Source organism: Pieris napi, chromosome 23, assembly GCF_905475465.1.
Source record: "Pieris napi chromosome 23, ilPieNapi1.2, whole genome shotgun sequence".
NCBI classification, from domain to species: domain Eukaryota; kingdom Metazoa; phylum Arthropoda; class Insecta; order Lepidoptera; family Pieridae; genus Pieris; species Pieris napi.
Window position 1 is genome coordinate 474,094 of NC_062256.1, and position 23,625 is coordinate 497,718.

General features: G+C 33.4%; 2 protein-coding genes across 4 annotated transcripts in view; one reads left to right on the forward strand and one right to left on the reverse strand.

Moving 5' to 3' along the window:
- LOC125061140 (catenin alpha) overlaps positions 1 to 21,199 on the reverse strand; it is a 47,452-nt gene extending 26,253 nt beyond the window's left edge. For 2 of the 3 annotated variants that reach the window (XM_047666363.1, XM_047666365.1), the window contains exons 1-15: positions 21,017 to 21,199; positions 20,213 to 20,382; positions 19,834 to 19,980; positions 17,793 to 17,959; positions 16,800 to 17,009; positions 16,350 to 16,473; positions 14,920 to 14,981; positions 13,819 to 13,937; positions 13,399 to 13,483; positions 12,338 to 12,453; positions 11,672 to 11,789; positions 10,698 to 10,790; positions 9,951 to 10,107; positions 7,596 to 7,701; positions 5,087 to 5,181 (exon numbers count right to left, since the gene is read on the reverse strand). In XM_047666363.1, the coding sequence (XP_047522319.1) occupies positions 5,087 to 5,181; positions 7,596 to 7,701; positions 9,951 to 10,107; positions 10,698 to 10,790; positions 11,672 to 11,789; positions 12,338 to 12,453; positions 13,399 to 13,483; positions 13,819 to 13,937; positions 14,920 to 14,981; positions 16,350 to 16,473; positions 16,800 to 17,009; positions 17,793 to 17,959; positions 19,834 to 19,980; positions 20,213 to 20,381 (1,768 nt within the window). In that variant the 5' untranslated portion in view covers position 20,382; positions 21,017 to 21,199. Of the gene's footprint in view, positions 1 to 5,086; positions 5,182 to 7,595; positions 7,702 to 9,950; positions 10,108 to 10,697; positions 10,791 to 11,671; positions 11,790 to 12,337; positions 12,454 to 13,398; positions 13,484 to 13,818; positions 13,938 to 14,919; positions 14,982 to 16,349; positions 16,474 to 16,799; positions 17,010 to 17,792; positions 17,960 to 19,833; positions 19,981 to 20,212; positions 20,383 to 20,849; positions 20,950 to 21,016 lie in introns of those variants that run through there. The other variant, XM_047666364.1, reaches the window with a different exon arrangement.
- Positions 1,706 to 4,248, forward strand: LOC125061144 (larval cuticle protein LCP-17-like). Its single transcript, XM_047666368.1, has 4 exons — positions 1,706 to 1,810; positions 3,315 to 3,506; positions 3,797 to 3,901; positions 3,989 to 4,248. Exons 1-4 carry the CDS (start codon positions 1,808 to 1,810, stop codon positions 4,085 to 4,087), a joined length of 399 nt encoding a protein of 132 aa, XP_047522324.1. The 5' UTR covers positions 1,706 to 1,807; the 3' UTR covers positions 4,088 to 4,248.
- Positions 21,200 to 23,625: the final 2,426 nt, after the last annotated feature.

Below are 23,625 nucleotides of genomic sequence, written 5' to 3' on the forward strand. Positions count from 1 at the left end.
CTAATAACATCCCATATTCGTCTTTTCGAAGAGACTGCCTGCTGTTATTGCTGCACAAGATCTTCTCCATGGGCATTCATAGATAATTCTAAAGGCGGCGACTAGTTCTTAAAAAAATAGGATAACTGGTGATCATGTCATATTTGTTTGTTTATTTTTTCTAAATTTTGTAGGTTAAACAAAATGTATTTAATAAAATAGACCCATATGATATAGTATGCAAATCGCTACTCGCGTCGCCTACGACCGTGCTTTATTAACATTTAAAGATGAGCCAAGCGATTGCGCAAACGCATCTCAGGGTGCGTGTCATGAGGTTACTAGTTTTTTGTTACCATACCCGTTAACAATTGATTAAATTAAGCTCGTTTATCTATTGGGTAATTTATTTATTTAAAAGTTCTAAAACAACGTATATGCATAAAATTATATAAGAAAATACGACATGACAAATTTTACACACATACACATCAAATAAACAAGCAACCACAAAATGAAAACAATAACTAAATAAAAGTAATAATAACTAAACTAAATGGGAACTTATTTTATAAAGTTGTAAAAAATAGAACTTTTTAAAAATATTATATGATTTTTTCTACTCTTGAAATTCATTCAATTTTTATTCACAAAATATTTTAACAGGCAAGTAGGTGAACTCAGCCTTTAGTTCCAGACGCATATCATCGACTATTGGGTTTAAGGTATGCCGATTTCCTCGCGATGTTTCCATCACCGGACGAGCGAGTATTATTACGCACAAAATGAAAACTACCACTAGCCACTAGACAGCCACTCATGAAAGTGTAAAATTTTGGAAATGTGAATGATTTTTTAGCATTTTCGGCTCGCCCGTAAACAAAATGACACAGCAAATTCATACGTCGAACCTACGACCTCAGGAATGAGAGCCGCACGCTGAAGCCACTAGGCCAACACTGCTCAAACTTTTTTGTGTCCTTATTGTCCTAATTACTCACTTTATAGTTTAAACGCACGTCTGTTTTGTTTTTTTTTATATAACGGGCAAATGGGCAGGAAGCTCACGTGATGTTAAGTGATATCCATGGATATTCACATTGCCAGAAGGCTCTAGTGCCTGCCTTTTTGGCATTAATAGTAGAAAAATAATTTTAGTAAACCTTTACTACCTTTTGAATTATTATCAAAATAGCTGTTTTAATTTATTTATAATGGGTAAAAATCAAATAAATAAAAGATATCTAGACGGTTACATGATACAATTGACCAAAGGTGTAGTGTTAGTATATTATAATTACCTACTATTTTAGAATACATCTCAACAAATCACATTTCTGCAATGTTTTCTACACTAAAATTATAAATGTTGTGTGTAACGGACGAATTCTAAAACTTAACCGATTTAAACCGTTGTCGTAAAACTTATGAACGACGGAATAATTCTTAGAAAAATTCCATGAAGAACCTCGACTCCGAAACACTAAAAATAATTAAATGAAAATATTAATTTATATATTGGTCTTAAATTCCCAAAGTCTACGTCTATACAACCTCTTTTAAAACAAACCTGCATGCGTTTCATTAAACGACTCCAACTTTTGTATTAGATTTGAAAATTTAGGTATTTTTCTAAATAATAAAATACCGTCCTTCATAAACAAAATAGGTCAATATTATCGAGATGACAATTATACAATTTTGACCCCAAAACTGTTCCATCAATACTTGTTTGAGGTCAAAAAAAACTTGTAAAATGACCTCAAGATGATCATATATAACTCACGAGCTTACAGATGCGCAGTACAGTTTTCGTAAACACATCAACATGGTTAGTGGTTAAATATTTCATTTAATTATGTGATTTGTGTCGTGTATATTGTGTATTAGAATTAATTTGTGTTTGTCAAAATAGGTGTCATACTTAAATATTATTTATTGAAGTACGCCACTTCATATATACATGATACAAGCTATCTATTTTAAAATGCGTGACAATTGTGGTGAACATAAATTTTACAAAAAAAAATATAACACTTACAATTTTAGTATTTGCATAACATTGCGTGTTAGGTGCCCTAGTAGGCTCTTAATGTTTTTTTTAAATTGTTTAGCCCACTACCGAATTTATCAAGCTCCGGACTCAAAAGCTATATACTCACTCATGCAGATCTCACCAATTTAGGGAAAGCTCAGGAAGCTTTTAGGCGTTTAAATTTCTTCCAATATAATGGTCAATCCGTCTGGTACCCGTGCGAAACCAGGACTAATTTTAGCATTAAAATCGATTTTTGTTTATATCTGAGTGTTTATGCAAATTGGTTTGGCTGTTCGGCGTTTATTAAAAAAATAGAATTTCTATAAGGTAATTCACCCTTCTCTCTCTCTCAATCGGCCTCAATCGCTCTCTCCCTTTTTTTCGACAAAAACCCTCTATGCGCCTAAAGAAGTTCACTTCAAAAAGGACTTTTCCATCTTAAGCCTATTTTCGTAAATTGTAATAAAATATATTTTTTTTTTTCCTTACTAGGGTTGCCTGGAACAGATCGCTTGTTAGCGATAAGTCCGCCCGTAGCATTCCTAATAATTTTTATTATTTGTTTTTTCCGTAATGTATACAATGTTTTTAACAGGACACTAACGATTCTCAAATTAATTCGCCAGCTTCACGCTGAATTAAATTATCGAAAAGCACTAGAAAACATCGAATTTAAAGAGATTAATTAACCAATTGTCAAATCACCGCAATTCCATCTAATTGCTCAAATATTTTAGCAATTCACACGTTGTTTACACAAAATATGTGCATAGGTAATATTGACCTTTAAGATCGCGTTTAAGCAAACATTAACGCCTAATGTTGCGCAAACGCATGGGACAACAAAAACTGAATTATAATTGTGCTCACAAATGGCAAGGCCGTTGATTCTGTGTTCACGGCATCAGCGTGCGAGGTTTAGCCGTCTCTTTCTTTCAAATTGTGTTTACGCTTTAATGAAAAGAGACGAGAGATTCAATATTTTGACTCTGATTTAAGGAAGCATAATGCGGATTCAACCTACTGATGTTATTTTCATACCCATTTAATTTTCGTCTTTTTACATACACTACTGTTATTTAGGCATCTTGACTTAAAGTACGTATAAGAATTTAACGAGTAGTTAAATATTTTAAACTGAAATGAAAAGACGGACCTTTATAACTCCCAACGCTGTCTTTTTAAGAAAGTATTTAGTTAGAACTATTACCAGATGTAGTACTATTTTAATTATGTAAGAATTTTCAAAATGTTGAGTTCATTAATATGATATCATTAATTGCAATTTACATTCCAGAAACTCCTAATTATCGCCTCCATCGTAGCCTTAGCGGCCTCTGACGTATCACACATCGTGACCAAAGACAGTTCCGCTCAAATCCTGAAGCAGGAGTTGGACGTTGGTGTCGAGGGTCAGTACTCGTGGGCCATTGAAACCGACAACGGGATATCTGCGCGGGCGCAAGGCGCTTTGAAAGACCCACAGGGTGTAAGAAACATTTAATTTACTTTGAGATTGGAAAGATTCGAATACTACAATATTTTCTCGTACATTTATTATAAATTCCATCTTTTCCAAAACGATGCCAGATATTCCCACAACACAGCAATTTTTAAGGCACATTCTGACGCGCACCAACTCTTTGTGAAACCAGCTGCCAGTAGAGGTATTAGTCCAAACAGATACGGCTTAGGGGCCTTCAATGAGCGTATCACCTCTGAAAGGTCGGCAAAGAAGAAACTTGGTTCAAATTATTTAACATGAATATTCTTTTGCAGGAGAATCCCGCAGAAGTAGTCCAAGGACAGGCGCAATGGACATCACCGGAGGGTGAAGTTGTATCGCTACAGTATACAGCTGACGAAAACGGATATCAAGTTCAGGTATAATTTCACCGATACTGGTGATATATTGATTATTTTCCTAAATAGCTTTCCAGTGGACAAATTAAAAAAAACTTATTTTTCCAGGGTTCCCATCTGCCAACCCCACCACCGATCCCCGATGCGATACTTCGGTCTTTGGAATTCATCAGATCCCACCCTCCACCACTGAACGCCAAAAACTAATTTTATACTCGCAAATACTCGCCATATCAAAAAGCTAATGTACCTGTTATCGCAATACACTAAACTTCTTACTTATCACAAAATACCAGTTTAAGTAGACCAATATTTTGAAAATATTTTATATATTTTTTTGTACGTATAAAATAAATAAGTTATAGTAACTTGAGTTTTCTTAACACCTTGACGCTACTTTAATGAAAAAAGAAACCAGTGGCGCTACCAACCTACAACCTTTTTACACGCTTTATATTAGCTTCACCTGTATGTATGTATGTATGTAACCGATTCATTCGGACTCGATTTTGACCCACATTAAACGGACAGATTTAATTCAAACTTTGTACACTTATAAAGAATCAGCGACAATATAATAATTTCATAGGTTTATCTCGAAAAAACAATGATTTTTTTTTTAATTCCACAAAGCAATACGATTAAATTGAGACAACACGTATTGCTGCTAGGACTAAAAAGTGGAAAATAAATATAGTTAAAAAAAACCTAAAAAACACGCTGGGTTGCTCGATAGACGAAAAATATGGCACAGAGCGCGCCACGCTTTTTCACAATAATACCAGTATTTTTTGTTCATTACCATTTTCAGCCTAAATTAGGAATTATTTTTCACTTTTTAGTTTGATGTGCTTTAAAAGCGTGTTTTTTAGTTTTTTTAAACTATATTTATTAGGTTTTAGATTTCTGTCTCTGTTTCATGACTATTTGTCAATCTTATAGACAAGTAGATTGATGATTAGCCTCCTGTGCCACGCCATCGTCTTTTTATGTCTAAACCTCACGATGTTTTCCTTCACCGTACGAGCGAATGCTAAATTCGCACATAGACAGAAAGTCCATTGGTTGACAGTTGGGGATCAAACCTACGACCTCAGGGATGAGAGTCGTACGCTAAAGCCACAAGGCCAACACTGCATTAGAATAGATAGACAGAAACCCTTAAAACATTAAGAACAGCAACAGCAGCCCCAAAAAGCCACTTACCTTGGTCTCGTAGTACGGTGACGGCTTCGAGAACCCTCTTGGTGTAAATACAGGGCTCGTAGTTGTCCATCTCTTGAGTCACCACTGAACACACCCTGTATACAAAATAAACTTCAGCGTATACTTTTTAAGGTTTTTATATACAGTATAATCACTAAGGACGTAAATTAACACTATATATATATTTTTATCTTTCCCCCGGCAAAACTCTTTGTCCATTTTGACGTTACAAGGGTTGCCGTTAAATGGAATTGTGTTAGTAATTACATAAAAAACAATTGTCATTTGAACGCTATTGCGTATAGTCTGTTAATTTGGTCACGGCTTTTGCTGCGCCAATAATTATTTAGTATTTTTGAAGTTATACTTCTTTAGGCGCGTTATGAAAAATTGATGAGAGTGAAATTTTACGATGCGCGCGCACCGTGACACAAAATTATCAGTATGAAGTTGCCCACTAACGAATTCTTTTCAAACAAGTACACAAGTTACAAGTAAAAAGAAATAGAATATGCGTGAAGTTAGCAGTTATGCCAAGAATTTTGAATGACCATAATGACCTTTGTAGTACCTTTTAAACAAATAAAGGAGTTTTAATTATTTTTTCAAAGAAATTTAGCAATGCTTCACAAAGACCTAATGTTACTTAGTTAAAAGGTTATTAAATAGAATGAATAATATAATAAAATAATAAATAATAATAATTATTATTATGAATATTAATTAATAATTGAATAATATACTAAATATTAAATATTATTAAATTATTAACGTTAAATATTTATTTTTAATTATTTGATATTTAAAAAAAATGAAGAAAGCCAAAGAAGTATAACTTCTTACGCGCGTACATAAGTACACGCACTCTTTTTTTTACTTATTTTATTCATTTTGCGATTTTGAGGCGTCTTCGTGATAAAGTACGCTCAAGCAATCCCAATTTGTAAACAAAAGAACGGATTTCTTAGAAAGTTGGTACGTATGATACCGACAGTCGAGTTTATTACGCTAGGACAATTAAGCAACAAAACAACGTTCACAGCTTCGCAGTTTTAACTAATTTAGGCAACTTAAAAAGTACTTTTTATTATTTAATTGTCGTTATTGAAGGTGAAATGGTATGTAGAGTGTATCATTGTATGGAAGACAAGCTAAACCAACCAAAGCCGAGTGATTTCGACGCTTAAGGGGTATTGTGGTTAAACATGGAGTTTACACTGTATATCTTCACGCCTTTTTCCCGAATGGTACGACAAGGTCTTACCAGGGTCCATTATTGAAACTGAATTACTATTTAATTTAGTTAGTTATAAAATAGCTGCATAGGATTTGACATACTAGATAGTTTGTTATCGTGAAATTTGCACACACAAACACACACACCCAGACAAATCCATTTTCGCAAACGGGGTTCGAATCACCTTAGGGTTGAGGATTTAAAGCGTTACCAATGGCGTAACACTTAATTTGTTAAGGCTGTCAGCAAAAATAATTAATTTAAATGCTAAAACCACATTCACACACAATTTAAATAGCCCAAAATGTATCTAGTGTCCAGGCAAAGTCACTTAATCTTAACTGACCCTGGCTGATAGTTTGCCTGTTTTAAAAGCCGGCAGCGCACTTGCGAGCCATCTGGCAATGTGTTCATGAGCGGCGGTATCACTTAACATCAGATGAGCCTCCTGCCCGTTTGCCTCCTACGTATATTACATTAAAAAACCACTTGTTCCACGATATCTAATGAATTCTCGTGTCGCGGTGTTTGTGGTTAAACTCCTCCGAAACGGCTCGACCGATTTTTATCAAATTTTGTGTGCATATTGGGTAGGTCTGAATCGGCTACTATCTATTTTTCAACCCCTAATTGTTAAGGGTACCCCTAAATTTGTATTTTTTATTTTTTAGACATTTGTTATTTTTATTTTTTTATGATACTGCATAGAAAAATACATACAACCCTAATTTCACCCCTCTACGATCAACCCCTATTTTTTATTATAGTAGATAGTTATTTTTATTGAACTAAAAAATTATTTCCTAAAAATAATATACATGGCAAAACAATGTTTGTCAGGTCAGCTAGTATCTTAATATATATAAATCTCGTGTCACAATGTTTGTCCTCAATGGACTCCTAAACTACCGAACCGATATCAATCAAATTTGCACACCGTGTGTAGTTTGATCCAACTTAAAAGATAGGGTAGTTTAAATCTCAAATTATAGTCGGAATATTATTTTATTGCAAAATATTTGTTTATTATTTGATACAATTCTAACAGATGGCGCTGTGTTATAAGTATCAACGTTTCAAATAAGCTACAATTTAATGGCATAACCACCAATAAAGGATGGGGGTCCCCATAACTGGTGTTCTCCTACCATTTCGCTTGAATAGTTTGCTACTATGTAATATATCAAAAACCTTAGCCACAGCAACGCTTGGCCGGTCTGCTAGTATATATATATATTTTATCATGGAAAATCGCATTCCGGCTTCACATACCTAGCAGCTCGTCCGCGTATGGCCCCGGCAGTGCGCTCCAGCGAATCCGGGTCTCCCTCTTGCAGGGCTACTACACACTTGTTCACGTCCTCCAGAATGTGATTCTCTGTGAAGCAAATGAAAATGTTTAGACATTAAATTTACACCGGAACCTACTTCATACAAATATCATTTGCCTAAGCAAGTTTACGATTTTGGTGAAACTTCGACTCTTCCCTAAATTGTATTATTCTGATAAATGTAATTAAAATTTCCCGTTTTCTTAATAGAATATCATTGTCAACTTTAGATGGCTCTCTCGCTCTCCGAGGCCCTCTCTCTCACACACTCTGATCACTCTAGTTGTTCTCGAAGTATTAAAAAAAAGCTCAATTAATAATATTAATCCTTATTATTTCAAATAAATCAATATTGAGGGTAATCTTTTTATGACATTTATTCTAAATATGTGGACAAACACACATACAAAACCACATATGATGCGAAGCCTAAATAGATTATCCATATCCAACATTATCATAACCATACGAGCCACAGATACCTTCCTTTTTGCAAATCGGTTATAATCTATGTTTCACCTACTATATTTGACTTAAAAAAAGAAGCTTTAAAAAACCGAAAAAGAAAATTAAGTCTTAAAATAGTAAAACTACAAAAACTTTATTTCCATTCAAAGCACGTACTGTCTCCAAAACCGTTACTTATAATTACGATTATAGATTTAACAAGTTTACTTAAATCACGCAATCCCTATAAAATATAATTCAAAAGTGCTAACAAGATTTTATTAAATCAACTCCCCTATCGAATAAATCAAGTTAGCTTTATAAATATTACTAGCTGACCTGGCTAACTTCGTTCCGCCCTACAACCTTATAATATCGTTGTTACTTTAATTTAACTTATTTTAGGATTTCATTAATGTTAAGTATTACATTAATACAACTTTTTTGCAAATACAGAAATGTTTTGCGAAAGAAGAATGGCAGTTTTACACATTAGGCATCTTCTCTCTAGCGTCAATATGGCGATACTGCATGTTAAGCACTTTCTGATATCCAACATCTTTTGATCAGGATCAAAGCATGGTTATGCATCTCCTCGTTCACCTCAAGATCGGAATTTCTTGAACTGTCATGAATTCGACGTAAAATGATGCGTAGTTTTGTCAACAGATGGCACCATATGGTTTTTGCATTTGTAAAATTAATTAATTAATTTATTGTTATTCGATAACTTATCCGATATTTTATTGCTTATTCTGCTATTCGGGACGGAAACAAATCCAACAAATCAAAAACCATGGCAATCGGTCCAGCCGTTCTCGAGTTATAAGTGTTGTAACAAACACGACTTTCTTTTATATATATAGATTTGGACATTAAAACTTTAAAACGCAAGTAAAATTAAAGCAGCTCTGGTACAATAACCGTGCGTAAGATTGAAGTAACATTCTACTTTTCTCGACATAAGCTAAGATGTTTTTTTATCCTTTGACACAAAAAGGATAGATAGATATTTTATAAAACAGTTCTTTATTGTTAGGCAGTTGACTTGATCGAGACGGTTCTTAGATATAATTTATGATGACCAGGATTTCAGCTGCAGAACTCTTACATAATAGATGTCTAATTTTTTTTTATATAACAGGGGAAATAGTTCAGTGGGCAGCTGGTTCCACATAGTGGTGGTGCGCGGCAGAAATTGCCTTAAATAACAAGAATAACACTCCTCTTTTCCACCGCGTCGGTGATTCTACCGTCATGCGTGATAATGGGCGCGGTGGGCGGGGTCTGTATCCAGTTTCAGCGCGAGCAGCGCACTGTTCACGACAACCAATTCTGCCTCTCATATTATTTCTCGTTGATGTCTTTCCGTTCAGGTTTCTCTTCTTTCTATTATTCTCGCTAAGTACTAATTGTGACTAGATTACTGTGTAAGTTATTGCATAGATTTTGTCACGGGCTTTGAGCGCGGCGACCGCATCAAGAAATTCCGTAACGAAAATAAATACATAACACACGATGACGTAATATAGGTGCGGCTAATACGCGTTAGAGCGGGACAGAACGCATACTGCGTATTCACATTTGTCTCACGAAATCGGTGATGTAGCGTAAGCGCAGCCGGTACGCGTTAGAGTGAGACAGACTATATAGGCGTGTAAGTCTGAGTCTGGTAGATCGAATTAATATCAAAGAAAAAACTTGAATTATGATTTCATGAGTTGATACAAAATTGACTATGCAATAGCTTTACCGCGGCAGTCCCCAAATGCCACACTATTTTTACAAGTATTTCTATGCTGCCTCGCCTCACGCACTCTCAAACAAACCGCAGTATCTGAAGACTCACCGCTAACAGCCAAGAAGTCGTCAATAGTGGTCAGATCGTCCACGGCGTCAGTCAGCAGTCGCACAGCGGCCTCCCAAGCGCGGCCAAAGGCGCGGCCGTTCTCCTGCGCGACGCGCGAACGGCTGCGAGCCGCGAGGACGCGACACGCGTTGATCACCTGTGTCGATCAGATTTTCATTACTATTTGTATAATACGGGTTTTGGTACGTACCAGAACTCACAACAACGAATTATTTTTGAAGTGAAAACTGAAAACTTCTTTAGCGGCGTTGTACACTTTTTTTGGAATGGCTTAAAAATGTTAAACTCGCGTCAGGACACGTGACCTGATCGAAAATTCGTAATACGGATGGAGAGTAGATTACGTATTTAATGTAATTTAAATTGTCATGTTTGTGTACGATAGCGCAATAAATAAATATTAAAAATAGATAGTACTTTTATACTGATAATCAAAGCAATTTGTGCAAAACTATTCCCTAACCATTCCAAAATATCAAAAATGCACAACGTTACATTCAAGTTTTCACTTCTGCCGGCACTCCCGCAGTGCAACCCGTCGTTTTTTTCCATAGATAGGCAGATATTAATACGATTTTGATGAAACTTGGATTATTCTTATACTGTATTTAAATCATCTTGTTGTGACATTAAACATACACTTATTAAATTTAGCACATATGGAAAAAATAAAATAAATAATTCAGTGGCTGCACAAGCATTTTTTAGGTCCAGCCTTCAACATACCTGAGGGCAGAGAGCTTCGATCTGTCCGGCCGCGTGCCTCACCATTTTGACGCCGTCTTCGTTGTTGGACATCGAACACACGAGGTTCGCTACCTGAAGTCAAATAGATCTGGATTAGTTTATGCTCATTTGGTTACGTAATAGACAAATGTAAATAATCTGTGGCCAATATTAAACTTGCTATTCTTTATCTATGGTAATAAAAGATTATTTTATGATTTTTTTAACAATATTGCAAAAACACTTTGAAAAACAAATTATTTTCTTTATTTATTGTCGAACACCACATCATCATTTCTGCAGTATAATGATCTAAAAGATATGACAAATATGAAAATAAAAATATTACACTTACAAAAAGAGGAATGTAAATACAAATTTCACACTACAGAAATATAACTTGAGATATCTCCGCGTTATACCGGGGAAATACCGCGTCAAATGAGACACGAAAATCGCGTTATAGGGGATATACTGTATAGATTTAACTTATTTAAAAATATTTATTAAAGTTCACTTGATTGTGATTCTAGGAAAATTAATTATATTAAAGTTATCTTTAATCCGTCCATTATTTAACAAGAGAAACGTAAAAACCCTCTGAATAATCTTTACAGTAATTATTTATTTCGTTATCCTACAGCTAACAGCTAACATATAATATATAACATAAAACAATTATATTAAATATATAACCAAAGATGGAATACATAATATTTACAAAGAGATTGAAACATTTACGAAAGGAAAAAATAAATAAATATTATCAAATACATTTAACTAAGTAATACCTAATTCGAGAGTGTTGTGTGGTGGTGTGAAAGTGTGTATACGCAATAACATAAAGAAATGAACATTACACACACTATTTTTATAAGTTATTTAAAACAATTGATTTTACATATGTATGACATACAAATATATTTTTTGTGTATTGTGTGTAAGTAAACTGTGTATTTACATCATTAACTGACCTCGACAAGTTTATTAGCGTGTTCAGTGAAGACAACGGCATACTCCTCCACCTCCTTCTCATTGCCGTTGCGAGCTGCCTCCATCAGGACCAGCAGAGGAACGTTGGTCTCCAGGAAACTGAAGTACGACCATACAGGTATTCATCGAGTAATTACAATTTTGATTATCTTGACAGATGCCGTGACAGCTGACAGTTGACAAATGAATTATTGTCAATTGTCATACGTAAGTTAATGACAGCTGTCGTAAATTGTGAGTGACATTTTTTAAATCTTCTATGAACATTAACAAAATTCATAATAAATACTCATATCAAGTGCTATATTAATTATAATTTGACAAACATAACTGCATCTTGTAAGTGGCACAAAAAAAACAATGCACTGAAAAAAATCAGTGGCGCAACCTTTTTAGGTCAAGGGCTCAGATTTCTAAATCTGTTTCATGATTATTTGTCTAATAGGCAAGTAGGTGATCAGCCTCCTGTGTCTGACCAATGTAGACTATTTGGGTCTAAGGCAAGCCGGTTTCCTCACGATGTTTTCCTTCACCGTTCGAGCGAATGTTAAATACACACATATACAAAAAGTCCATTGAGAGCCGAACGCTGAACACACTAGGCCGTGTTGGCCTTATGCAATTATAAAAATAATTTCAATAGTAACCTGTCAGACACATGATCCACCACAGCCTTCCTCAGCTGCCGACGCAGGTCGCGGGTCTTACGGCACATGTGCTCCAGCGCACGTTCCAAGCCCTCGGATTGTTCGGGACGACCGGCCTTCAAATTAACTTCATTTCAGATACTAGATACTACTATTTTGTAGTTTTTGAAGTGAAACTTCTTTAGACGCATGAGGGTAACATTTTTAAAAAACGTCACGAAGATGTGCAGCGTTTTTGTTGAAGAAAAGGGAGAGAGCGATTGAGACCGATTGAGAGAGTCAGAAGGGCGAATTACCTTATAGAAATTCTATTTTTAAAGAATAATTTATTGAAATCTCAAATGACGAATTGTAAATTAAAATGCCACGTGTTTTTATCATCGAATAAATAAATTAAATTAATAATTTGTATTAATTTTCGACACTTTTAATATTTTAATGACAATTAAATTCATTAAATTCCTTACATATTATCTTCCTTTTTCCCTCCCTCTAAGTCTCGGAAATGTAAAGTTTTAGATTTGTATAAATATGAACAAGACTTAAAAATTAGTTTGGCAAAGAAGTTTCACATTTGACATGTATACTTTGTACGCACGCACTTTTTTTACAGGACGGACAGGAGGCTCTCTTGATGTTAAATGATACCGCCATTATTGGACACTTCTCAATGCCAAAGGCCTCGCAAGTACGTTGCTAGCGATTTAAGAATTGGTACGCTCTTTTCTTGAAGGACGCTAAGACGACTTAGCGGGTATTTTAGCAAATACCTCCAAAATTCCGGCTGATTTCTGTCTGTTTAAATATCTACATGTGACTTGTTAAATACGCTCATCAATATTTAGTTCCTATACGAACCTCAGTTTTTGCTTGCCACAACAAATTTACAAATATTTTGTTTTTATAATAATTATTACATGATTAGGGATCAAGCGCTAAGCTAGCCTAACATTAACACCAAAATTATAATATACATAATACATATATATAAAAAGATTTTACATAGTTTACACTTAACATATATATACATTTTTTACGATATATAAATGGTGATCACTTACATTGGTCATATATTCGTGGAGCAACTCCTGCAAAGCCTGACGTACAGCGTTGCACTCGGCCACTATGCGCTCGCGACGCTCGTCTCTGGAACATTAACGCTATGGGCTATGGGCAACTGTCAACTATCTATCTATATCTCACAATAATGATGGGTCGGATAGAGATAATCTATTGGTAGTTGTGAACTCAAAATGGCACAATAACAATTCAAAATAAATCTAATTGCACAGTTTTAACTGAATTATGTATTTGTCTCTTTTCTTCTGAATGTAAACACAATTTGACAGAAAGAGACAAAAGAGTAAAATAAGTAAAATAAATTAGCCTGCGTACATGGTCATTTTTATAGAAAAAGAATAAGAAGAATTTAAGAAGCTTTTGTGACATATTGGTGGAATATGATGATGATGATCACTCACCGAGTACAAGAGCTGTCGGCCATAAGTGCTGCGCCAGAAATGATGGATTCAAGTCTCTCCTCGAGCGATGGACGCGTACGCAGCTCGGAATACGCCAATGGCTCCATCACCATACGCTCCTGAATTTAAAAAAAATGTTATGATAGATAAATAGGTAAGTTTTAATAAAAAGAACCAAGATGACGCAATGAAAAGCTATAAAAAAAGGCATATAGGTCTCACTGAAACGATGAAATATTAAATTATAATTTAATTATATTTATTATTCATGTGCTTTACAAACATTATTCAAATACGAAGGTTAGATCAGCACATGTCAATATAACCTTGTTATTGAATATTATAGAATGTCGCAATCGTCAGAAAATTTATTATTAATTTACTTATATTAAAAGTAATAAATCAATAAGTATATTTACAGGTTTTCAAAAAACTTTGCAATTTAAAACATTTTTTTAAACTGATGATTTTTTTTATTTACTGTTTTGGTATTAATTTACTTCTTCCAAAATGGTAAAATACGAAATTAAGCTAAAAAAAAACTGGCCTACTACTATGAATAACAAAAGAAAAGCAAGGTAGGATGGGAACCTTCCCTCTTTAGTGGAATTTTAATTTGGTTACATGTTACTTGTATGGATTTTCATTTTAAATATAAATATACTAATAATAACATGATTACAAGAATCAGTATCAAATAAAACGAATGAATGCTATCCTGAACCAAGAAACTGACTTTAATCAGTTCAAATAATGCACCACTAGATGGCGCTGACGGACTTATAAATCGCGCTATCGTATTATTTTAAATAGCGGAAACTACGTTTAAGCGTTACTTCCGTCAGAAAAAAAATTGTGTTACTCCCTTGTCGCGCCTAAAGAAGTTTAACTTCAATAAGACTAAAATTCAAAAATCATCATTTCGTCAAAAAGTATGTGTTGTAGAAAAATAATTTATTTAATATAATATTAATTGTATAAATGAATGATAAATTCCTTAAGAAACATACCACAGATAGCACCAACTTTTACGACACAACAGAGTTTGTTACAGATTACAATTAGTTTTACTTAAAAAAGGGGATAGTCTATAGAACTTACATCAAAGTCATCCAAAGCCTGAGCCAATTCTCCTGGACCCTCCACTGGGACACGGTTAGTACCTAGAATAACCCAAAATAAACATAAATACATATATAATAAGCCTTAGTTTAATAAAAAAAAACTTCTGCATTGTCAGAAAAAATATTAAAATAAAAAAAATGGAAATACAAATACAATGACAAAAATGGTAAGATTTTTACACGCTTTATATTAGCTTCACCTGTATGTATGTATGTATGTAACTGACTCCCTTGGACTCGATTTTGACCCACTTTTAACGGACAGATTTAATTCAAACTTTGCGCACCTGTCAAAGATCGATGACAATGCAATAATCCGAAAAAAAATGAAAAAAATAAAGAAAATTTAACTAAAAAATTAAAAATAAATAATAGTTTAAAAAAACTAAATATCACGCTTTTAAAGCACATCAAACTAAAAAGTGAAAAATAATTCCTAATTTAGGCTAAAAATGGTAATGAACAAAAAATACTGGTATTATTGTGAAAAAGCGTGGGGCGCTCTGTGCCATATTTTTCGTCTATAAAGCAACCTATAGTTTGATGTGCTTTAAAAGCGTGTTTTTTAGTTTTTTTTAACTATTATTTATTTTTTATTTATGGTAAGAGCTTGTTCAAATGTTAAAAATATAAATACAGTGTAAACTCCACATTTAACCCACAAACCCCCTAAAGCGTCGAAATCACTCGGCTTTGGTTGGTTTAGCTTGTCTCCCATACAATGATACACTCTACATAGCATTACACCCTCAATAACGACAATTAAATAATTAAAAGTACTTAAGTTGCCGAAATTAGTTAAAACTGCGGAGCTGTGTACATTCTTTTGTCGATTAATTTTCTAGCTAAAAAACTCGACTGTAAAATTGTCCAAAAACTAAAAATAAAATATTTTGGGGTGGATACTTATCACTTAGGGGTATGAAAAATAGATAGTAGCCGATTCTCAGACCTACTGAATATGCATATAAAATTTTATAAAATCATTTATAAAATCGGTCAAGCCGTTTTGGAGGAGTATGGTAACTAACATTGTGACACGAGAATTTTATATATTAGACTAGCTGACCGGGCAAACGTCGTTTTGCCATGTATACCATTTATAATAAAAAAATAGGGGTTAATCGTAAGGGATGAAAGTTAAGGGTTGTATGTATTTTTTAATGCTGTATCATAAAAAAATAGAAATTAAAAATTTTGTCTAAAAAATTAAAAAATAAACTTAGGGGTGGACTGGACTACCCCTAACATTTAAGGGGATGAAAAATAGATGTTGGCCGATTCTCATAGATACCGGATAAGCACAAAAAATTTCATCAAAATTGGTCAAGCCGTTTCGGAGGAGTATGGCAACGAAAACTGTGACACGAGAATTTTATACATTAGATTAAGAAATCAATGTCTTACCAGTATTAGGAGTGGGTCTGCCCTGAGCGACAGCCGAGATGGTGTCAACGGCGGAACACACAGCACGAAGAACGAAGTCACGGTTGGCCTTTGCAGCAGCCAATTCCGGGTGACGAACGTATACCTTTAAAAGTTATAAAGAATGGTCACTGACAGTTTTGGTTCGATATCCAGTGAAAAAACTACTATTTGATAAGATCAAAAGGCTACATTTCATCAGGAAAATGCTTGTGGAAAACAATGAAAAATAATGTGTCTTTATGTGTAATTCTGGAGGTTTCGATCTCTCGAATGGTTTTCGATCGAGGAGATTCGATTCTTGGGGAAGAAGATTGGTAAAGAAGCCTAGTAAAGATTTGTCCAACATATGCCCCATGTAATTTATGTACAGGAAATAATATAAAATTTCACGATTTAATGTAATTTAGAAATCATTTTCAACATTAATACCTTAGAGGCAGTGAGCAGCATGGTGGAGTGCTTCTTCAGAACAGCCCTCGCTGCAGCCAGCTCGTCCTTCATCCTTGGCTCCTTGAGTTCCTTCTGCCTCTTAGCCGCTTGAGCAGCCAATTCACTGGCAGAACGACCAAATTGACGAGCGCTCTCTATCAGTTCAGATTGAGAGGAAGCCGATTTCAGCTTGTCAAGATCTTTTTCCACCTGAAATTATGTTACGAACAAAATAAGTTTCTAGAATTTTCTGGTTCTTACGGGTTTAATAATATGTGTTGGGCTTTAAGTCTTATTCATTCCCAATCAGCAGAATTTATTAAATTCTCTCTGCAGAAACCAGCCTAGGCGTTCAGGCACCTCTCATTCAAATTATTTGCAAATATAACGGATTAAACAGTACTTATTCCAGAGCTGGATATAAATATTAATTATAATTACTTCTATACAAGAATCCTACTTCTAATAATAATATAATTGTGATCAATTAAAATTAATAATAATCAATTTTATTTAAAAAAAAGTTAAGTGTTTATCTTATACCTAATCCGGTGTTTTGCCAGTAACATTTATGTTTACCAAAATTTTCATATATTTTAGAAAAGATAGCTTGTAACATATTCCGCAGAAATAGCATTATGTATGATGTGGTAAACTTCAATAAATAAATAAGTCTTATTCACAAATTACCCCTTAGTGATATGAGAATGAATTTTGTTATGAAAGTTATAATATATATTAGAACTATATATATAATATATATAAAGTTATAATTCTTGTTATAACTTATACTTAACTTACTTGTTATAAAGTTAAATTCTTGAAATAAACTTGTTGTTGTGACGTAATGTTTGTATTATTTAAAAATTGATTGTAGTATAATATGAAACAATTATTTAAGAACAAACATACTTTATATCATTTGTGGAGAAAGAAATCAATTGTTTTATGTAGAAATATCTAAAACAATTTAAAAGAATATAAAAATCTTACCATTCTCTGTTTAGACAGCAACAGATGCACATCCACCATATCAGCAAGAATGAGCAGGCGAGTGACAGCAGAGAGCAGGCTGCGAGCAGCTCTAACCATGCTGGAGCGGACAGATGATGCACACGGCTCCTCAGAGAACTCACGAGCTGCGAGACTCATGGCTGCCCCTGCAATTATTGATTCCGTTAAATACCTGACTCACATAGATGACCATACATGACTCTTATAGAATTTGATGATATAAACCCTCAATCTTAAATGTACAACTAAGATTTTTGTTTAAATATAGTGGTGGTCATATAATTAGAAACACTTCTTCGAACTTCAACTATAATATTTTTATTTATAATTATTAGGTATATAATTAAATATACCTAATAATTATACAATAATATAGCCACTCAAATAAAACGCTCATTAAATCCATAAAATATAAAACATATCTTACTTTTAATTACCAAATGAGTCTTACACATTTATTTTCTGTTACTGGCTTAGACGCCTAATTAGAAACATTTTAAAAAAGTATCCATAGCTCGTTTTTTTAAATTGGAGAATAACATTTATTTCTTAGCTTCTTCTATTATTTTGGAGGGATTTCAAAATTTAATCTGAATTTTATTTTTTTCAAAATGGCCAAAAATAAAATTTGTGACGCGTCAACTAGGCAAGTAATTGTTAAGCGTAAAGAAATTACTAAATGCGTATTAGCATGAGCATATAAATTGTTTTGTTAAAGCAAGTTTTTAATGCATGTGACCATTATAAAACACTTGGAACCGCTGAAAAAGTTCTTACAAAGGCTCGGCCAAGAGAAACCTCTGCCATAGAAGATACGCCTGATGACCCGAGAAACATCTATATCTATATATATAAAAAGAAAATGGTGTTCGTTTGAGGCTCTTTCACGCTTAAACCACTGATCGTATCGACATGAAACTACCACCATTCGATGCGAAATTCAATTTAATTCCAACGTTCCTTCATTTTTTTATTTCTGTTTTACTTTTATGAAAATTTTTCCCGCTAATAAAAACAAAAGAGGCTTTTTAGAACCGCAAAACGTCAACATCTGTTAAAAACTCGATTTTCGAAATATTTCAATTTTCTTAGCGGGAAGTTAAAAAGAAGAATAATAAAAATATGAAAAAAAAATAAAATAATGAAACATAAAATTTATTTTAATTCGTCCAGCAAAGCGGGCGCGAAACGGCTAGTATATATATATATATATATATATGAGAGATACGCCGAAGATTAGTGGAAGCTTAATTGTTTGGAAGAACCTCTCGAAAGTTACCACTTCTTACCAAGCAACACCAAGAGAAGCGATTATTATTCGCTAAATATGTTAATTGGACGGTACGAGAACGGAAGAAAGTGTAATTTTCAGATGAAACAAAAATAAATATGGTAAATTCCGATGGAAAGTTCTATGTTAGACCTTCAGTAAACATTGCTTTTAATTGTAAATAGACAAGGAGTATAGTCAACCACAGTGGCAAGCATTTGTTGAAGCATGGAGAATTCCAGGAAAATTGAATAATTTACCTAGAAAAATGTATGAACTAGATTGAATCAATGCCATGTCGTCTCAGTTATAGTATAGTTATTAAAAATAAGGGATAAACCACTAAATATTTATTATAACTGTCGGTAGGCTGTGGATAGTAATTATTTCGTAAATAACAATACTCATTACTAAAATGTACTTAAAAAAATATTATTTTTAATACTTTTCTGTTGTTGTTTCTAATAAGTGGACCATTATTGTTCATACCTTAAAACTGATTTAAATGTTTGTCTATAATGTCATATTGAAATTGAGCATTAATATTGAATTGATAAATCATTGAACATATGGTTGTCCTATTTATTGTTTAATTTAAAAATAAAAACAATTGCGGTGAAGTATCTTACTTAATGTCAAGGACTGATAGTAGTGTTTTTAATTATACAACCACCACTGTATGGCATACTTAAAAAACTATAGTAATATCTCAAATTCAATGCAATTTAATGTAGTTAAACTAATACTCACCAGCCTTTCTAACTTGCTCAACTGCGGCCAGCATCTCCTGAGTGATTTCTGGGTTCTCATAAGCGATTGTCTGTCCTCTTTCTATGAAAATTTCTGTAGCTCGCTCTACAGTTGCTACTAAGGCACTGGCTCTCTTAGATTTGCCAGCTAAAATTTTATAAGCTACACTAGTATTCATATTTTGCAAAATATATCATTATTAATTTAATTATAATTTAGTTTATTATTGTTAATCATCAAAGATTGAATGTGTTATGCCCATATTTAAAACTATGTATGGACATCCAAAAGAATTTCTTAGTCTCTATGGACCAAATCACCAATTATCATTAATGGAGTAATATTATCATACTTGCTATGATAAATATACTATACTCACGTCGTTTCTTTTTAGCTGCCTTATCCTTGCTGTTAACAAGGGTAGTAACCTGCAACACCAATGGCTCAAGGGTCCTTTCAACAGACATGGTACGTATCTCCAAGTTTTTAGGATCCCATTTCAAGGACAAAGTCCCAGTTGTGTCATAGGGGTCTGCCATGGTTGTCATTCTACAACAAACGACGTACAGAACAGGGATAAGTTAATATTTACAATATGTAAGTAGTTTTTTTATACAAAAAAAACTGTAAATTATGCAATGGAAAATCTTCACTTTTAAATAGCCATTGTGGCTAACACAATTTTATAGACAAGATCATAGGTTTACAATCACATAATAGGGGAAAAAATTTAATCTATGTACTATTCTTTATTAAAATTAAAAACAGATTCATTCATATTGTTATAAGACGACTATTACTGAGATTTGAATTTAAATGGTAAAGAAAACAGAGTTTCTAAAACTCAGTAGATATTGGGAAACCTTAACAGGCGAAACAATAGGTGCCTTACTTATAAAACAGTATAATCGTGACTCATAAACCAGATCACTGAGAGGTAATCTTTACTCCATAAGAAGCAAAATGTAATTTATTTACAAATCAGTTATAATTTAGCGAAATAAATTTACAAATACCTTTAACTTGATAAAAACACAGTTATTTTAACAATCAACAAACAAATAGGAAACGCGAAATAATACGCCCAGTTTAAAAAGTAGGTCAATTCGATAAGACTCCATGAATAAATAATATCATTATATTTTGTCGTATAATATATTGACTTTTGTTTGGAAAGACATACCTTATCTAGAAATGCCGCCTAGCACTAACAATTTAAAATTCACTTTATTAATAAGTTCCTTCACTAGAAAGCTCACAAAATACACACACGGAAACGAAGAGCTTTAATATTAGGAAAAGAAAGCATAGAAAGGTGTGTCAAAAACAATCCAATATGCACAGACTACCACTACCACAGACTATGTTGCTAATTTGGGACTAGAATTTCTGAAAATATTATATTTGTCACATAGACTTAGTATATACTGGCGTATAGACGAACTGACAGCTCGATAAAGCGTGACCAATTTTGATTTGTCAGTGTGTGCATTAGCTAGTGATGTACCTTTTACTTTGGAGGACTATCGATAACTTATTGAAGTAAGATGTTCGACCCTTGGAGAAAGTTGTTCCATAGACTGTTTTTGTCCAGATTATAATTATGACATTATGTAAAAAAAAATGCATTAATAAAAAAACAACTTTTTTCATTGCTTCTTAATTTATTGACCTTTAAACAGAACAATCTTATTAAACTGGTTCCTTACAGTTTCCTTTCCTAAATTATTAAGTTTACATTCATACTTAAGTCGAATTTCAAAGTAAATTTCTATAACGTATTTCATTATTAAATACCTATGACCACTAAAATATCTTGGTCCAAATTGTGGTTTTCCAAACTCGAAAATAAGCCGGAATTATCTTCTAATATAAGAAGTACTGCTTTGCAAATTGTAGATTTCCCAATAGCTTGAGTGATTTTTTTATTTTCACGAATAAATTTTACAAATAAAGTTGGAATGGCTCCTTTAACTAAAACTGTATTTATTCGTCTTTTTCTTTTATATTCGTCCGGGAAATGTTTGCCGCAAATGGTAGAGTTCTTCTTTGGATTCCAACCAACGCGCCCATTTAATCTCAACCATTTTCCTCTTAGTATAGTATCTAGAGGGAATCTGTTGGACAAATAATACAAAATTGGGCAAAATGGTTCAGATACGAGACGGTTAACGTAAGAAAGCATTTATTTTCATAAGTAACATTCAAGATAAAATATCGATAATTCTATCGATTAATTTGAGTCAATCCCTAGCGTACATGTAAAATTAATTGATGAAATATTTATCCACTAAAATCATGTAAATTATCAACAAATGGACTTCCAAATATACAAAATATGAAAGTAAACAAAAGCATTGGCATTATTTTATATTTTATATAGGATAAAAGACAAATTTTAACCAAAAATAAACGCGTCATGCCAGTGATGACGATTTGGGTATTTACTTGTGAAATGTGCAATTTTCAGGATTATTTCTATTATTTACACCACAATCACTCACATGTAACCATTGTTGAATACAATTAGATTTACTGAAAATAAACCACGATGTACGCAAAAAATCCAAAATACTAAGGGGTTGTTTCTCCGCGTGCCGACTTGTGATGACCTGTCATTCAAAACCAGTCACAGTTTCATTGGATTCGCTATCCTTTTCTATCTTGCCAAATTACCGTAAGGGATTTTCTTCCCCCTCGCTCGCTTTGTTGGTCTATACGCCAGTATATACTAAGTCTATGATTTGTCATACCTATGTCAAGGCCAGTTTTTAAGTTTTAACGGTGCTACTAAAATTACTTAAAGTGGTATGTTTTATTCGAATTCAGGAAGAAAAATGAGATAATAAGCAATAAATAAATAATTTATAACAACACAAACAACCTACTACTCCTACAAGAGTAAAAGCATCAAAAAATAAATTACAACCGGTCTAGCATCTCAGGGCATAAGGCTAAGCGCGCACATACATTAAAGTTTTTGTTATTGTCATGTTTCTAAAGAGGAGTGCGCTTACGAAGGGTGACTGTGAGAAAACTTTGCCGATATAGATTTCAAAAGGACGGTCGTTGACTATGAACTCATTAGACTCAGAAGAAAATAAAACCGAAAAGAATATTGGCCACACCCCGTATGGAGTCACAGGCTAATAAGTGGAAGTTCTACACTATGTTCCTATCCCATCCTTCAATTTTCAAAGTAATGTCAGAGTAGTCTTTCAGTTTTTAACATAGAGTAGGTACTGGTCTCTTTTCCACTTCTTCAATAATGATGTCATTTAAAGAAAAAAAAAAGCTTTTACCGGATTAAAGTTATGTATTATTAAAAATTTACAATTATTTGACATAATTTTAAATTTATCCGACGTTTCGCGTGCTTTACAGCGTGCGTGGTCACGGTGACTGAAGACAAAAGATGTTGAATGTCAAAAAGTATCACAGCTGCAGAGAAAGTTGCATTATCTGTATTTATTTCCCCGGAGTTGGTATCGACTTAAAGATGGAGGGTTTTGGCAAAAATGGCTAACGGTGTCCTCTATTGTCGCGGATTGGTTTTCTTTTTGAGATTTTAATTTGGATATTATTGGATCCCAGGTGTTTGACAATTTTAGGCCGTCTTGTCTATTGAAATTGGGGTGTTTTTTGATTTCAATGGCTTCGCGTACCAATCTTGGGAAGAATCTCTTGAATCTTGTGAAGGCGATATTGATAATGATGTCATTATCAATATCGCCTTCACGGATATTAAGTAACTTTTTCTGTAGATGATAACGCCATTTTGCTTGCACCAAA